At 30.7% G+C, this 18,727-nt stretch overlaps 2 protein-coding genes, 1 long non-coding RNA gene and 1 other non-coding gene across 5 annotated transcripts; 3 read left to right on the top strand and 1 right to left on the bottom strand.

The window, feature by feature from the left end:
- The first annotated feature begins 188 nt into the window (after positions 1-188).
- On the top strand, positions 189-262 carry Trnas-aga (transfer RNA serine (anticodon AGA)). The gene has a single exon. It is a non-coding gene; the product is annotated as a tRNA-Ser (tRNA).
- Positions 263-3,291: 3,029 nt separating this feature from the next.
- On the top strand, positions 3,292-7,660 carry Dok (docking protein homolog). Of its 2 annotated transcripts, XM_083096645.1 has the most exons (4): positions 3,292-3,625; positions 3,701-3,817; positions 4,101-4,274; positions 4,381-7,660. In XM_083096645.1, the coding sequence occupies exons 2-4, from the start codon at positions 3,746-3,748 to the stop codon at positions 5,803-5,805; spliced, it is 1,671 nt and encodes a 556-aa protein (XP_082952771.1). In that variant the 5' UTR covers positions 3,292-3,625; positions 3,701-3,745; the 3' UTR covers positions 5,806-7,660. The 2 variants fall into 2 exon arrangements, with proteins under 2 accessions (XP_082952771.1, XP_082952770.1); XM_083096644.1 differs by having other exon boundaries at positions 3,292-3,817.
- On the bottom strand, positions 6,242-8,910 carry LOC145970143 (uncharacterized). The gene is made up of 2 exons (XM_083096646.1): positions 8,039-8,910; positions 6,242-7,561 (listed from the first exon to the last, which is right to left on the bottom strand). The coding sequence occupies exon 1, from the start codon at positions 8,581-8,583 to the stop codon at positions 8,053-8,055; it is 531 nt and encodes a 176-aa protein (XP_082952772.1). The 5' UTR covers positions 8,584-8,910; the 3' UTR covers positions 6,242-7,561; positions 8,039-8,052.
- A 4,885-nt stretch (positions 8,911-13,795) lies between these two features.
- On the top strand, positions 13,796-15,371 carry LOC145970940 (uncharacterized). Its single transcript, XR_014438685.1, has 3 exons — positions 13,796-14,384; positions 14,745-14,823; positions 15,113-15,371. It is a non-coding gene; the product is annotated as an uncharacterized LOC145970940 (long non-coding RNA).
- The last annotated feature ends 3,356 nt before the right edge of the window (positions 15,372-18,727 follow it).

The following is an 18,727-nucleotide window of genomic DNA, read 5'->3' as shown; positions in this document are numbered from 1 at the left end:
AAATATGAAATCTTTTATTGCAAGCACAATGTAAAATTGTATGTGTAACTTATATTGTAAGTGTAGACCAAGCCATAGACTCTGCCCACACATATATATATATATAAATTCATTGCATTCATTGAGCAAGATACCAACATCGCCCTGGAGTCGCATATCACTGTGTTAAAAAGCAGTATTAGGTGTGAGGTCTGGATAGCTCAGTGGTCTAGAGCAGTTGCCCAGAAAGCGAAAGACTCGGGTTCGATTCCCGATCCAGCCACTTGCGCCTCACATAGTTTTCTAGTCCACGAATATTGTTTTCTAGCAATTATTCGTATAAATATATATATATATTTGATCGCATTTGATCGACGAATATGGCGATGACATTGAGGACTTTCCTTCGCAAATTCTAAGAGAGTAACTGAAACAGCGAAAATTAAATATTATTAATTTATCTCTTTTGAATAATTTAGATATTTGAAGAAGAATTTGTAATTTGAATAAAATTATAAAATTCAGATATTTATACCACATGTTGAAGCTAAATTTTATAGTAGTGATTAATCCAGTAATTTATATTTTATATTTTGTACAGATTACTTCCTTCACCTTCTATAAAAAATGAAGTATTCTACAAAAAATGAAATATCAATTATGACTTGCCAAGTCCAGAAATATTTCTTTTTCAATAAGAAAAATCTCTGGACTCAGAAGGTCCATAGTTAATCTCTGTTTAATGCTATATTTTTATTTCTATAATATAGACAGTCTGATCTTTTCCCACATACATCCCTATCTTTTCCTTCAACTTCTACTGGAAATGAAAATACAGCATTAAGCACTGATCAACAACGACCTTCTGAGTCCAGAGATTTTTCTTATTGAAAAAGAAATATTTATGTCTATACGCCCATTGGTTAACGAGCGACAGAATCCATCTGTGACAACGGCATCGATACATATCTTGTGAAAAGAGCGTTCACACATTTTTCAGCCCAACGAATAATTGCTAGAAAACAATATTCGTGGACTAGAAAAATATGTGAGATGCAAGTGGCTGGATCGGGAATCGAAAGTCCCGAATCCCGAAATATATATATATATATTTCAATAAAAGAAATAATCATTGTTTACACAAATGAAATAAGTAACTTTTTACAAAATACAATGTTTGTAATGATTTTGCAAAAGGTGAAAATATGGCAAAAATATCATCTCTACAAGCGAACATCAACTTTTAAAAGCAAAACGCGCTTGAAGTTCGTTGGTGCATACGCTTAAAGATTTGATATTTTTATATTAAAGTACAATGTTCTTCAAGTTTTAATTTGCGTCATTTTAAAAGTTTCTTACATTGGGCTTGTCAGCTACAAATCTTCAAAAATAGTTAAAAATGAGTTTTTGAAGGGTTTTAACCCCATTTTTCTCGTAAACTTAATATGACCAGATCATTTTTTGCTTGTGGACTCGGATTCAGCACGCAAAAACCATAGAAAACTACTTTTCTTCTCCAGATTGCGGAAAAAAGTAACATTTTGCAGACTTATGTAATTTTTTGTAAGCAACCGACAATCCATCGACAAACCAAGTTGTGAATTATGTGTTTAAAATATATTATAGATATATATATCTATCTATGTTTAAATGTTAAATGTCTTAACAAAATATTAAATATATACATATTCTATATAGTACATATTCTTTATAATTTTTAATGATAAAAAAATGAAAATGTTATGCAAATAAAAAATGTTTACCTTATGAAAGCTATTTAGTCTTTTTCAATACACTTGCAAATCTAACACTTGAAACTTAAAAGTCTCTCTGTCTAAAAAAACTTATTTTAGAAAGTTAGAGCAAAAAATGTTTAAATATTTTCTTTATCTGAAATTTTGAATAGAAATATTTGAAAGATGAAGAAATTTTCGAGAAATCTTTTTACAAGATTTGAATAGACACACCAACATCTCCCTCTGTTATAATACAAATGTAATGTTTTAAAATTAATATAATCAACAATTGTGTAAAATTGAAAAGATCTTAATATTCTTATATCTTAAAAAATCCATGGGCTTCATTAAATTTATAATAAAGTGTGAGCCAACATTTAAAATTCACATCACGTAATTACTTGTAGAGAAAAAAACTTGAAAATCCTATCACTCTGTTGTAAAAAGATGTTATTTTATGTTATAAGCAGAATAAATATAAAAATATTAGACGAGAGATGCAGTATCTTTAGATATTACTCAATTTTATTACATGTATGTATGTCTACAATTAAAATATTGTATTACGACGAAAGGCAAAAGGCGAGACGGATTTATGCATAAATACGTGCGCGCTTTGCGGTCTACCACTTCTATCTTTGATGTAGGCATATGATAAGAACGTAACCCATTGTCTGCATTCTACTGTGTAAATGCTTACGCACATCAGGAATGGAGAGAACTCGAGTGTCATTGAAAAGCATTTGAAATTTTCTCTATTCTTACTTTAGAAATATTTTACATTTATTATTGTTTCTGATGTTGAAGCGTGAAAAGGAATTTGCATTCAGTTTAGTAGATCACAACAGCTGTTTTTAAAATTCTGAAAAAAAGACGTATGTTGTCTTCAGGAAGACATCAATCGATTATTCTGTTTCTCTCTTTTTCCCTCGATCAATATAAAGTTGATTAGAAGAGACTCATATTGCAATTCTGTAAATTCTAACAACGATATCATTATTCTTATATGTGTCGTTAAGAGTTACAGAATGACAATACTGGATTATGCCATAAATTTCAAAATTATGTTTACATGATTTGTTTACGTATTGTCTATATGATATTTATATACGGACTTTTTCATGCAAACATGCAAATTATTATATATCAGAATAAAAAAAAAAGTAATTACATTTAAAAATTATGTTAATATATAATATATAATACTTATTTTCTTTTTTTATCAGCATGAAATCTAGATGAATTCTTTGTTTGATTTTTCGTGTCATATAATAAAAATTGTATCTTTAATCCCATACAGCACAGAACATTGTTATAACATTACAGCAATGTTCTGTGCTGTATGGGATAATTATAAAATTAAATTTAAATGATTTTAATGATAAAATTGCGTCTATAAATATAAATGAAGTAATAGAATCTCTTTGATAATAGTATGAACATATTTTATAAATTATCCACTGTTGACATAGATAACATTAAATATAGTTTACATTGTTTACAGATAAATATTCAACCCTGAGAGGAGGACTGACTGACGATTCGAACGACATCGTGCAGACGCTATTGCGCACGCGCGCAGGAAACAGGCAGGGACAGTCACGAATATTGGTAGGAAGCAGGAAGAGGAACAGGAGTCGAGAGGAACGCGTTATACACGCGCGCGTGTGTATACGTCGTACATTGCACAGCATACGGCAGCGTACTCCAGTGTCCGTTGTTGACGTTCTTCGTGTCGCCACCTCGTCAAATGTCAAACGTCGTCCTAGCGTTACCCACGAGCTGAGTCTTGCAAAGCGAGAAGAGCTGTCGACTGCGAGCAAGAGAATCACTTGTTTGTTCACAGCAGCCCGGGAAGCCCGATGGAGGAGACGATCGACGAGAGAAGTCTCGTGGTGAAAGTGGAAAAAGTATTGTCCATCCTTTTCTTTGTCACGCGAGAATTATAAATATATTCACGAGAACAAAAGACACGCCTTCGCCAGCTCCACGAACATTCTTCGCGCCGATGAACTCTTCGATCGCCAGCAATGGAGCCCGAGGAGCCTCTAATACAAGGGATTCTGCTGTTACCGCCGCAGGGAGTGTTAGGCCAACTCAAGGTTGGTCTCCTACGCATATAAGATAATTCATGTGGACGCGATAACGCATCATTCTGCTCCACGTGCTGTGTTTCCTATTCTCTTTTAATTTTTTTTTATCGACGTTTCTTCCTCCTGTTGAATATACAGTAAAAATGTGCTTACAATTTGTCTTGAACAATCGTCTCAAGAATATATATCAGGATATAACTTACAAAATATTTCGATATTTATTAATTTCTATTTATACAATAGAAAAGTTTCAAACGAATGAATATATATATATATATAAATTTGTTTCTAGAAAACATGGCACAAGAAATTTTGCCAGCTGTTCAGAACGAGCAACTATGGAATTAAACGTGTCGAGATCTACGATAGTCAAGAAGAAGCGATATTACAATCTCATTCTCCACGTATCATCACGCTAGACGCTTGTATAAAAATTGCACCTAGCAATCAATCACATGTCTTTACTGTATGTATTTAAATCTCCTCTTGCATTTCTGTGCATGCCGTTTAAATTTTTTCTTTTGTTAACTTTGTCTTGAAAAATGATTCGCTTATATATTTGTTTTGTACAGGTGGTGACTAAATCAGGAATATATTATTTTGGCTGTTATTCGGAAAATGAAATGACTCATTGGATTACAGCATTTCAGTTGGTTGCTTTCAAAGATAGTGTATCAAATCAAACGATAGAAGAAAACAATGATCTGTATTGCACTACTGGAGAAGGTGTATTTTCTGTAAAAGTTATAGAAACGGATGCGTCTAAACGATGTGGACTCGAAGTAAGAAACTATACATTAGTAGTTGCTGCTGTGGATATGAAATTAATGGACGGTGATATTGTCCTATTCACATGGCCATATAAGTATATTAGAAGATACGGATACAGAGATGGAAAATTTATCTTTGAAGCTGGAAGGAAATGTGAATCTGGCGAAGGTGCCTTCCACTTGGAGTATAGTAGCCAACAAGAGATCTTTCGATGCATATATTCAAAAATGAGATCTATGAAAAAGCTATTAAACGAAGAGAATAGTCCAAACATAGAATGCAATGACGCTCAGTATCATGCAGCTTTGTCTATGGAAGCTGGCTCTAGAGCGGCTTTACCTCCATCTCCAAATAACACTAATAATCTAATCGATATAGATTTCCCTACGCCACAGAGTTCTCAAAAACCATTAACCTCATCGTCATCTAATTTGGATTCTACCTTGTCAAGCAAATCGATAAATAAGTCTAAACCAGCTAAGCCACCACGAAAATATTTTGGTAATCTACTGGAAAAGAAGAATCTCGATTCGGAATTTTTAGATTTACCTACGTGCGGGGAGTACAGAACATTAAGCCAAGCTAATTCGCCGGAATTATCTCACAAGTCCATATGCAGTGTTATGCGCGAAGAGGAGAAACATCCGTACGATCAAGTAGAAATAAGGAACGATGCGTGGAAAACGCACGGTATCGATAGCGTGCATCACACCGAGAGAATAAATTCGAGTTTGCCCGGAGAACGAGACAAAGAGAATGATAATGACGATTTACAATACGAGCTCATGATGCCGATACGAAATCATGATACGTCATTCCAAAATTCAAAATGCAAGAGTAAATGCGGCGATTCCGCGTCATCAGTACAAAATATCGCCAAAACAGATGAGTCAGATTATGATAAATTGGAGCACTTTGGATCCGTAACAAAATTCGGTCCGAAGCCTACATACAAGTATACGAATTCCTCGCAAAGCCTACATTCCAACGCATCTCATGGGGAAAGTTCTAATCTTATTAATCCAGCATGGTCCAATTATGATATCGTCGAGGATATGTCTGCCGTTAGATTAGCCGATGACAGTCATCTGGGTTACGGAATTATCCGTAAAAAACCGGATTCTTCCGAGACGACTTTCGCCGGAGGTAATATCGCGAGTGGTCCGCAACATAAGGTTTTTAATAACAGCGAATACGCGATTGTATCGAAACCAAAAAGGGTATAAGATACCCCCAAACATTCGAGTACATTAGAACCTCTCAGAGAGAAGATAATCCGCGAGAATAAACCACGAAAGAGTATATTGTATATTGTGTCCTTTCATACGTAAATAATTCCCGAATAACATGAATAGAGATAACGATCTAGCCGAACAGCAATGCACAGAGTTACGAGTGCAATAATTTCTTCTAATGGCGTAGAAAGGACATGTTCATACAAATTTTGCAAGTAACGTGTGGAACAATACCTTCTACTGCTCTAAATAATGAGACGAAATATAGTCTCGTTATGGTATATGAGAGTCCTGTAGGATCTACTTTTAAGAGGTTCCAGTGTATCTTTTTAAAGTATTACAATTGCGCGACAAATTCTCTTTAAATTTACATTTCCAAAATTTTTGTTCTCTTATATAATTAATTATAAGAATGTGAAGAATATGCTAGTCTGTGCCCACGAGTCTGTGGCTCGAGTAAATTTATTTCTCGCTTTACAAAATTTCACTAAAATCATTCGTTTTCTGTATCTATTATTTATAAAGATAGAGAGAAAAAAAGAGACTTAGTTTTTTTTAAATTTAAGCATCTAAAAATCCCACAATTGTGTCTTCTTATGAAAGATTTTATATTATTATTGTTATTTGTTAGCAAAGCTTAATATAAAAATTTTAATATTAAAATTTTATCTAATTGCATTAAATTGATTTATGAAAAAACATGTAGTGCCTTATATACAAAAATATTTTAATTGATACTAAATTGACATAACTAAACTATTGTAAACATGTTCATGTGCATGTGTTGAAATCTCTATCAATATTTGACAATATATATTGTTGTACTTAGAGAAATTTTTTTTTACTATGATATATTTTAATTAAGACTCCTTAATTATTACTGTTTCTACTCTCTATCATTATACTTTTATTATCGCGCTTATTACATAATTGCTATTATAATATGGATAATTCATGATTATGGTAATAATATCCATATTTTATCATATTTTTGAACAGACGAAACATTCTATACAGATGTGTTATATAAATTTGATCTACATATTTTAATAATACAAAATTTTCTATATATAAATTGTAAATGTTTTGACAAATAGTTTTGCAAACAGAAACAATTGGATAAACTATTTCGTCAATATATAATGTTATGCTGCCGCGATTCTATTATATAATAATATATCGTAATGAATAATAGTGTTTTCGTTAGCAATAAAATCAATTTATTGGCTTAATTTAGATAAAACTAACTTTTTGAAAATCATTATTAAATTAAAAAAATATTACTGAGTAAACAAAAAATTTTTATTAATTAAAATATTACATATGTACTTAGTATGTGCATGTAAATATATGTACACATGTATATACATGTTTAAAATATAAGGGGATAATTGATGTAGCGACAAGCTACAGAAATCACTATTATTCATTATGTAATTTAATAATTGCAGGTCATTTGCAATAATGGTATATATATATATATATATATATATATATATATATATATATATATGTAGACATAAATAACTAATTATTTTTCTTATATATATTTTTTATCTGCATAGAGATTTTTCTACAAAATTGTATATAGGAAAAGTATATACTGATTTTAAGATGAATCTTAAAAATAAAAGGCTGTTTATATCCTTTGTGCCAAACTAATGGCCTGCCATGGGTAGGAATATTATCCAAATAATATATAGACGATTATTGAGACAAGAGAGAATTACGCCGAATTCAACAAATTCTAAAAATATAACAGATGCATGATAAATCTACTTTTTAGAATAAGTATTATCAAATTATATTTCTATCAGATATTTTTAATAAAAAAATATTTCAAAAAGTTTGTGCAAGATATGTAAGATTGATGCTTGCTTATATACGACCTTATACACATTTCTTTCATTTGTAAATATGATAAAGTTTATACAAAGTTTATATTTGTAAAAAAATATATTTTGTTATAATATTTGGAATATACTCCCACAAATATATTTTGATCTGTACATATAACAGTACAATTATATATAAGTATAAAAATTAATATATATATTATACTTTCAGATTCTTTTTTAATATATTTTTCACAATAAAATTTATAAAATATATATAGATAAGAAATTTGTATACGTCTTTCATTAATTCATTGATGTTACATATACAGATGCCCAGATTACATATATAAATTTGTAATAAATTTCATATAATATTGTTCTAATACCATTAAACAAGATATTAGCTTTCTCTCTCCTTTGTTACTTCATCTTTTTTAATTTCATCATTGCTTGAGTCTTTCGTCTCACTAGAGTCTTTCTGATGTAACTTGAATTCTTCATTTGCGACAGCTTCAAAATATCCCTCCTTATCATTTGCTATTCTTCGTACAGTCTCTCCTTTCATTGCCATGATGACTTCGATATTTGTCCTAGTACTTATTTCAGGAAACCATCCTAAGTTATCAGCAATCAGATGGTTGTTTTTACAACCATTGCATCTCACTATTACTATACCCTTATTGTATGCCAACTTGGATATCAATTTGCTGTTTCTCGTGGAGCATTTTTTACATGTAAACATCAATTTCAATTTTCCTTCCAGTTTACCCAGCTCCTTCCTATTGCTGTCGTTCTCGTGAAGAAAACGACTCGAGTTCCGGAATGTTCTGATATCATCATTACATACAATTGGAATGCGGTGACGATATATGAAACGTTGACTGCACGCTAAATGTGCAGCGAAATGTAACGTTCGCCGAACGTAAAACATTAAATTTGCCTTTTGCGCAGAGTATACGTATATGTGTATATTTACTTATTCGCTGGAGAAATATTCTTTCCAATTTCTAAAAAGCACGTGTTACAAGATAGATTTTAGTTTCTCATGCAGAAATTTGACTGGGATCCTAATAAAACAGATCAGCGTCAAAACCGAATAATAAGAAGAAATGCAGAAATTTCTAGGAAGTGCAAACAATACAAATAGACCTAATGGGTCTGGTCTTTTCAGCTGCACTGCTGCACTAGTGCAATAAGTTAGAAAGAGATAAACATACTTTCTTTCACTCTAACTAATTGCAGTAGTGCAGCTGAAAAGAACAGAGGGTAGGGCACAGCAGGGCCAGCGCACAAACATTGCCGTAAAGTCACTAGATAGGACAAAGTACCGCAATCATTCGCCATTTTGGCTCCAATAAGCGGTTCATTCAAATTATATATTTACATAACCCCTTAATGATAATGTATTTTTGGCAATTAATTTCAGCCATTTTTTGCATTTTTTGTTGTTATTTTCGCTTTTTGGGATGCGAAATAAACGAAAATCTTTTTCGCTTTGATTTCTATAGCCTTTTACGCAACAACCTAGTCACGAATGCTTCTCAGATTTCACATACAGGTTAGAAAATTGCACTTAAAGTGTACATACATACGTAACAAAAATGTGCACTTGTACTTTTAGGAGGCCATTTTGGCTCCAAATCCTTATACAATGGCTGCGTTCAGCAGAAAAAGCTGCTTTGCAACCACAGACTTCTATATATACTAGACTGCTAACTCCTTATATATAAAGCCGACGGCACACGGTACGATTTTTCGTACTGGATTTGATCAGATTTAGTAAAATACTAAAAATGCACCAATCAGAATGCAGCATTTCTAATATTTTACTAAATCTTATCAAATCCAGTACGAAAAATTGTACCGTGTGCCATAGGCTTAAGACGGCTTCGATTTTATGTACAAATCACAGATAGATATATAAAGGTATTCTATTCTGCGCATGCGCTCTGCGATAACGCATGTTTATATATATATACATACGCAAGCTAGGTTAAGTATATGATATATATCTATATCGATGGTATCTGCGCATGTGCAGAATAAGTCACGTTAGTCATAAAATGTGAGGACATTTTATATAAGCAAAATATGGGGAGTTAGCAGTCTAGTTATATTAGAAGTCTGTGTTTGCAACTGTTGTAAAATTCGTGAGCCTGATTGGTGTATGCTCTTAATTTTGACTGAATCTAAGAGCATACACCAATCAGATTCACGAATTTTACAACAGTTGCAAAGCAGCTTTTCCTGCTGAACGCAGCCAATGGGTGCATCCAGAAACACAACCGCTCACTGAGCGGCTAAGTAGCAATTGAATGTGATTGGTTTTTATCTTTGAATTCACCAATCACATTCGAATGCTACTTAGCCGCTCACTGAGCGGCTAAGTAGCAATTGAATGTGATTGGTTTCTATCTTTGAATTCACCAATCACATTCGAGTGCTACTTAGCCGCTCAGTGAGCGGTTGTGCTTCTGGATGCACCCATTGAGTCTTATGGATTGCGGTACTTTGTATATCTAGTGACTTTACATTGCCGTAGCGCCTTACGCCACCTTACGTAAGAACCTTATGTTACCAGAGAGAAGATTGAGAGCAGAGAGAAGACTGAGAGATGTCATGGCCCGGTTTTAGGTGATCCCTGGAAGCGATACTCCCTCTGGGGACATTAAAAACATGGACATGAACTACAAAATCAATGTCCACAAATATTCTCAGAGGGTAACATATATGTCCCTCTGATAATATAAATAATATAAATAAAAATATAAATAATTTAATTAATAATAATTTATTATATAAAAATATTAGTATGTTCTCTCTTTTCATGCTATTATTTATTAATTTATTTATGTGTCTTCTTTTTCTTTTTCTCAACATTATTTATTTATTTATTTATTTATTTATTTAGTTCACTCTAAGTGAGTCTTTTAAAATGCAAAACTAAATATTATAAAATTTGACTTCGGAAAAGCGCGGTAAAACAATCGAATAAATTCAAATCATTAGCATAACAAAAGGTGATACATCAATCGTTTAATAATTAATTTAAAATAAAATATACCTCTATAATTTAAAATTCCGCGTGTATATGTAGTACGTAAAATATTTCGGCAGAGAATTATCAATAATATCATGTTTGGTCTTGGCGACGTATAGCAAGCGCGCTATACATGTCACGGCTTTGTCATCATTCGCACGGTGACTCTCGAGTAATAAAGTAGTGATGAGAAACGCTTCGTATATTGTAATTTTTGTACTAAACACGATTACGATTAATATCGAAACATAATTTGCTATAAATATTAATAAGTATTAATTAATTAAAAATTAATTAACGACATAAAACTGTATCGCAACGATAAATCTTTATCGAATCGCATTCATTCATTATTGCGAATAAAAATTGAAACAGGGGATACATAAAAGGGCATAAGAGAATTAATTATGTTATGACCTTTCAATCATATTGATGCTTATTATATGATATTTCCTTAACAATATTAGAATTAAATATATTTCGACCAATGCTTTAAATATTCTCAATCCTTGTTAATTAAACAATATACAATTTAATCGAGAATCGATTAAACGATAGGAATTCAAATTAAATAATCATTTCGATCGTTGCAATCTTTATGGACAATAATTATTATTTTAATACTTAGAATCAAATATATTTCATCCGTGTTACTTTATCGTTCTACTTGACAATCTAAATATAATTTGGATTATGAGAAAACACGAAGTAAAACAATCGAATTATAGATGCAAATAATTAGCAAGGAAAGGCTCCGTGATAAATTGTTTAATAAATAATCAATTTTAATAAATAAATTAAAATACTTCATTAATTTAATATATTCCGCGTTAATGTACATTTTATAATATATAAAATATTTTGGCAACGAATTATTGATAACACGGTGTTCGACTTTGGCAATATAAAATATAAACAGTAGCGCGCTATGTTTCGGCTTTGTCTTTGACTCTCGAGTAATAAGGTAGTGGTGAGAAACGTTTCGTATTGTATTGTATTGTATTGTAATTTTTTTACACTAAACACGATTACGATTACGTTCTACTTGAAAATCTAAAAATAATTTGGATTATGAGAGAATACAAAGTAAAACAATCGAATTATGATGCAAATAAATAGCATAACGAAAGGCTCCGTGATAAATTGTTAAAAAATAATCAATTTAAATCAATAAATTAAAATACTTCTATAATTTAATATTCCGCGCGCGAATATTTTATATTACAGAAAATATTTCGGCAACGAGAGAATTATCAATAACACCGTGTTCGACTTTGATAAACAGTATCACGCTATTGTTAATACGTTACACGGCTTTATTATCATTCGCACAGTACCTTGAGCAATAAAGTAGTGACGTTTCATATATTATCAAATTCTTTCTTTCCATAGTCGACCCTGGCGATATAAACAGTACCGCGGTAATGTTCTTGACTTACGATCATTCGCTCAGTGGCTCTTGAGCAGTGAAGTAGTGATGTGAGACGTTTCATATATTATCAAATTCTTTCTCTAAACACAATTGCAAGTGCAACGAGGAACTTTTCGTGAATAAGTGTGAGTGCAACGAGGATTAAAGTGCCACGAGAAAAGAGCGAAGGAAGCAAAAGAAAAAAGGAGGTTTTGGAAGTGGATGGATCAATAAGATATGATGTAAGTCATTAATATAAATTATTTATCACATTCATTATTTATTATATTGTTGCGTCCCCGCGTCCCGTCCCGCTGAATGTATTCGTCACCCGTTGAATTCTTTCGAAGAAGATCGTTTTTGCGCGCGTTGTCAAAATATTGTTATAAACAACGACTGTCAGAGAGTCTAAGCCCAGCTGTCAAGTTGTGCGGACGCGCGTCTATTTGTGATCCGTTTTACGATTATTCTGAATTCTTGTATGTTACTCGCGATTTATTAAAATTCTTGTGCACCTTAAATCGCGTTATTATTTACGAGTGCACGAGCGTCGGCGTATGCTATGTATTTTGCCGATTGTGTCGCGCGCGTTCGATATATATCGCGTTCGATATATACCGCGTTCCGCAGACGCAACAATATATGAATTATTTATCAATAATATATATATTCAAAATATACATATTTCTCGTTTCGTTTTATTTCTTTGATTGTGATTTAATAGTGATTTTAAATTGTAACATATATAATACATATACTTATAAAAAATATTCCATTTTATTTTAAAATAATTAAAACATTTATAAAATTTTTTATTAATTAATATTTTCAGATACTTTTATGTTTTATAAAACATTTCAAATTAATATATTTATTTAAATATTTCATATATAAAAATATAGAAATTTTTTTATTTATCATATTTTTAAAAGTTTATATCTAAGAAATATAAATTATTTTGTAATTACGCAGTTTATAATATTAAAATATATCTATTTAAAAGTAAAAATGTAAAAATTAATTGCGCGCAATAATTAGGTTTAAAATAAATTATTTTAAACATTGCTTTGTATAATAGATGTTCTCTTATTCTTTATATTTGCGAATTTAAATTTATGTACTATATTACAAAATAAATTTCAAATTATGTATTATATTATATATAAAATTATATATAATATAACCCTCCCATGGGGTACACCTTGTCGCGGTGGGAGGGCTTAGTACTTGGATGGTGCCTTGAGGTTTATCTTAAATTTTTCTATTTATGATAAATCTTAAGGTGCCTGAATGGGAAGCTAAGTACCCTTTCGCGTCGTCGGTGCCGTCAACGTGCCGCGGACGGCAAGCGCTTCGTTACCGCGTTTTCGCGTTGTAGTATTCTCGCGTCGTCGCGTTTTCGCGGAACTTTTGGACTTTTCATATAAAATCCCAATTTCATTTATTGTCACGAGTCTCTACTTCCGATGCCAACTAACTGGGATGTTTCGAGTTTGCACACGTTGCTATGCAACGTACACTCTTGCTTCGTGCTCCGTCAAGTGATTCGGCCCGAATTAGTTAGAACTCGATCGATTGCTCGGAATGGTCGTCAATGGGTCCCTTCTCTTTGCTCGTCTACAGCCACACGCACTGCGTGTGTTAACCCTGTCGAGGAGTCGAGTGGATTCCCCTAGGCACGATTTTCGCTCGGTAAAAGGGGTTGCCTCCCCATTTTCTAAATTGCTGAATGTTAGCATTTAAAAAATGTGGGTATCCTCTTCTTTTGCCGTCTACTAGCCTGGTGTAGCATATAGCAACCGCGAGAGGCATAATATGTCCGGGCGGAGCACCTGAAATCGTGCTTAGCGGGTCCAGGTTCGATACGAGATAGGATAATTGCGCGAAAAAGAGTTGGTGAACTTCATTTTCCTTTATTTCCGTCAATCGTTTCGTCTTCTTTCCGGTTTGGACCTAATCCTTGCTCGTTGTATCGTTGCATTCCTGACCTGTTGGCTCGAAGCTGATTCTCGTAAGTGAAATGGGATTTTCGCTCGTACCGAAACCGGGAGTGCCGTTCAAAGTATGTACATATTAAGTATATACATCGCGCGATCAAATAAAAAATTTTTAATCGCATCGAAAGTGCGGAAACCGTTAAGTATCGCGCGTAAAATAGCGGAAATAGCGATATAAAAATATCGCTCGTGAGTGCGGGAGTGCCGTTAAGTTTCGCGCGTCTAAGACTGAGAGGAGGAGGAGGCCTAGGAGAGGCATCAGGCTCCGGCAGAGCAACCTTCTGGTAAGCAATTTATTTATTTGTAATTATATATTAAATATTAAATATATTTATTATAATTTAAATTAAACAATTAATCGCAACAATTAATTTGATGTTTTTATTTATATTTTTTTATTTATATTTAAATAAGAGAGAATTAAAGAAACAGATTTTTAAATTAAAACTATAATCTTGTAAAGGTGTAAGCTTTTATAAAGTTATAAGAGAATTATTAGTAATGTTTTTTAAAATTTATAGAATTATTTTATTAATCTGCTATTATTATATGCATCGAATATAAAATTCAATGTATACAATAATTTTTGAAATATTAATTATTTTGAACATTGCTACATTGGAATCTTCTTTTGTATGTTATAGATCGATGCAACAACCCTGATGATCTGAGAGGAGGAGCAGACCTAGGAGAGGCATCCTGCACCGGCGGAACAACCTGATGGTGAATATTATTATTTATATATTAATTGTTATAAATCGTTAACTTGTTATAAACGAACAATAATTCGATCTTATTATTTAAATGTATTAAAGAGAAAGATTTCTATAAAAGTCATATAAAATTTTCTATTTAAAGCAGTTTCAAAAATTTATAAAATTTTTCCATACGTATTTATCTGCTTATTATTTTACACATCGGATATAAAATTCCGCGCGATAAAAATTTTTTTAAATATTAATTGCATTTTGTGAGCATTATTATAAATGAATTATATATTTGTATGTTACAGACAACTAGCTTCGATAACAACAACTCCGCTGTTGCGCATCAATGCCGGTGAGTGAAAAAAACTTTTATTTAACTTTAAGGTAATGGATTCGTAGAGATTGCAGATGTAGATGTAGATGTAGATGTAGATTGTAGATTGTAGATAAATCCGTTGCCTTAAAATGGATGAGCTAGGATGGATTAAATTAAATAATTAAATTAAATTAATTAAATTAAATTAAATAATTTTAATAAGTTCTTTCGAACTTATGCTTTGCATCCATTGCGAAAATATATTGAAATATTAATTAAAAAAAGAAGAGATCAATAAAAGATTTTTTTGTAAAGATTTTGTCTAATTTATTAAATAAAGAACACGCATTAACAATTATCAATTTTATCAATTTTTAATGCTAATTTATTCTTATAATACGCACTTATCTTCTAATTGCTCATAGCTCATCCATCGTAGAATTTGTTTGTAGATATTGTTTTTAAACTTTACTTTAACTTAATATAAAGCCTATAAATGATTAATTAATTAAATAATTTGTAACATGATAAATACACACATTAATTTTATATTTTATTATAAAATATAATTTATAGAAATTTGTAGTAATTTGGCTTTATTTCAGTTAAAATAAAGTTATATTCAATATTTAACGAACGATCGTGAAATCGAACGATCGTTACTAAATGAGCGTAAATATTTCACGCTCTTTTGCCGGTAATTATCCGGCAAAAGAAGGAGTAATTATCTCCTTCTTCGATCTCTGATTAGAGATCAAAAAAGAAAGTGGCCAGGATCAACGAAAGGTAGGTTCAACTGGCCTGAAGATTACGATTAGGGTACGCGGTTAGGGCACGCGGTTAGGGCACGCGGTTAGGGCACGTAACTAAAATATATACATGATTAGGTGAGGTGATGATTAGAGATAGGTTCCTCAAATCTCGAATAATTTTAATTAATCAGGAAGTAGGGTTGTTAAGGCTATTAAGTAAAATCATTAAAATTCTTCTATTAATATTAGGGTTGTTAGGGCTCTTAGGATCATTAGAATTCTGTAATAGTAGGATTGTTAGAGCTATTAAAATTATTAGAATCCTTTAATAATAGGGTTGTTAGGGCTATTAAGTAAGATTCATTCTTTCTTTTAATATTCCAATAATCCTAGGGGTAAATTAAAATTATTTTCATTAAATTGAATTTATTTTTAAAAACGTTGTAAAAATAAATATAACATGTTTTAAAAATAACAATGTTTTAAAAGTGAAATTTTAATTATCAAAATTATCTTCAGAAATATTAAAGAAATTGCATAATTATTAACGTTTAAGAAATCTTAACATGTTATATTTTATTTTAAAACTTAAAAATATATGTGTATTAAATCAAATATAATATTAAATCCAAATGTTTAATGCTATCAATATCAAATTATTATATCGATGTTATTAAATATTTGAATAAATCGAATATTATTATTTGATATTGATAGCATCATAAATTTGTAAATTGTAAATTGTAAATTATAAATAGTTATAATTGTATTTTAATTATAATCTAACATTGATATTTTAATTGTAAAATACAATACAATTATGACTATAATTATATAATATGAAATTGTATTTACGATTGTAAATTCTTATGTAAATTACACGAAAAATTATCGAAAGTATACGTATAATGATTACATAATAGTAATTAACATAATAGTAATTCATTAAATTAAAGTATTTGTTTCTGAAGTATATATTTTTGGAATATTCATAAAAGAGTAACTGTTTGTATTTTCATGTCAAAGAGTCATTAATAAATTCGGAAAATTTTTATATAAAATGTAAAAATTCGATGCTAAATTAATGATTAAATATAAGCATTATAAAATTGGACGGACGCCTTCGTTACAGAATCGCGAGTCAATTATTATAAATTTAATGATATGCTTTGATTAGCTTTATTTATTTGATGAATTCCATATCGCGCGGAACTGAATATTCTTAAAATAAATTATTAAATTATGATGCGAAAATACCGTGTTCTTTCCGCGTTCTTTTCGCGTCCTTATACAAGATTATCATTTTAACAAAAGAATTTTATCGCTGTCTCTCTCGTCAGATAATATTCCTAAATATTGCTAATTAAATATAAAGAAATATCGAATAAGAGAGTGAAGATTCGATGTGATAAATCAACGATTAAATATTAACTTTACAAAATTTAACGATCACCTTCGATATTATAGAATCGCGAGTTAATTATTATGAATTTAGTAATTTGTTTTTTCAGTTATATTTGTATTTACGAATTTTGTATCGGAAAATATTCATACATAAATTAATAAATTATGGTTGCGAAATCACCGTGCTTTTCCCACGTTCTTTTCGCGTTCTTAGACGAGATTGTCGTTTTAATAAAAGAGTTATCATTGTTCCTTCCGTTAAATAAACGTTAATGAAAGTTGTGTGGCTCGTACCGCCGAGGAGTCGAAACGATTTTCATCATGGAGAATTATTTCTCACCGGTTCTTGTGAGATCCATTCGCGACGTCTAGTTTGGTGCCCTGTTAAAAATTGGGAATTTTTATTGTAAGGTTGAAGGAACTAATCTCAGGTTTTCCTGGCAATTTCCGAAAGCAATGATTTCGGTAGTAATTCAACGATGATACGCTTCTTTAACGTCGAATTAATTTAAATAATATATATTTAGATGAGAGAAATGTATCTTTTCTTTTCTTCGTTAAAAATGTTCTATCATTATTAGGACTGGTATTATTATTGTCTATATATGTAATGCTAGAAAGATTTAATAGTAGATTAAATATGGATATAGCGTTGTGTATAAATTTTAATTTTTCAAGTAATTTCATAGTGTAATTAATTTGTATAAATTTTTTGATAAAAATAATTACGAACGAATATATTTTTAATTAATATAATTTGTCTCTTTTGAAAAATTATTTCTAGGTGCTGGGGATATTAACATTAATTTTTAGTTTCTTTTAAGAAACTATTTACAGGTATTGGACATCCATCGCCATTTTGAAATATTAGTTTTTAGGTATATACCATTTTATATATATGTATAATAAAATACATGCACAAATTCACGTATCCAAAATATTTTTATAATTTTTAATAATGTTATATATTATATATAAGCGAAATTATACATGAATGTTACATAAAATGTGCGAATACTTAAAAATTTCGAGACAAATCGAATGGGTATCCCTATATCAGTAAGATATTGATTAAAAGAAAATTATTAATTTAAACGTTATAAGAATAAGAATCTAGAGAATTAATCCAGAATTAATTGTTTAAAATTATTTGATTTATTTTATTTTGCATACTGTTCGAATTGAAATTTTTTAAATCTTGCTGATATCGGGTTCGATTCGTCTCGCGCGCGCGAACGGTACCCCAAATTATATGTGTTCGCACATTTAACACAAACTCCAATAATGCATGTATTTTATTATTTATAAATATAATCGTTCGTAATCACATTTTAATAAAAAAGGTCGTTATATCCATTTAATTTTCAATAAAGAAATATATTTCTTAATAATGGAAGAACATGTTTTCTGATGTGCATATATCAATTTCGTGAATTGAAGATAATGAC

Source organism: Camponotus vicinus, unplaced genomic scaffold (genome assembly GCF_025532165.1).
Source record: "Camponotus vicinus isolate PSW18456_S1 unplaced genomic scaffold, iyCamVici1.0 SCAF_4, whole genome shotgun sequence".
Taxonomy (NCBI): domain Eukaryota; kingdom Metazoa; phylum Arthropoda; class Insecta; order Hymenoptera; family Formicidae; genus Camponotus; species Camponotus vicinus.
Note: the sequence above shows the minus strand (reverse complement) of the source record. Positions and strands in the feature narration are given on the sequence as shown.

Coding starts and splice junctions, on each gene's coding strand:
- Dok (XM_083096645.1), top strand. CDS start 3,746: ATGGAGCCCGAGGAGCCTCTAATACAAGGGATTCTGCTGTTACCGCCG. Junction 3,818..4,100: donor GAGTGTTAGGCCAACTCAAG/GTTGGTCTCCTA, acceptor ATTTGTTTCTAG/AAAACATGGCACAAGAAATT. Junction 4,275..4,380: donor ATCAATCACATGTCTTTACT/GTATGTATTTAA, acceptor TGTTTTGTACAG/GTGGTGACTAAATCAGGAAT.
- LOC145970143 (XM_083096646.1), bottom strand. CDS start 8,583: ATGTTTTACGTTCGGCGAACGTTACATTTCGCTGCACATTTAGCGTGC.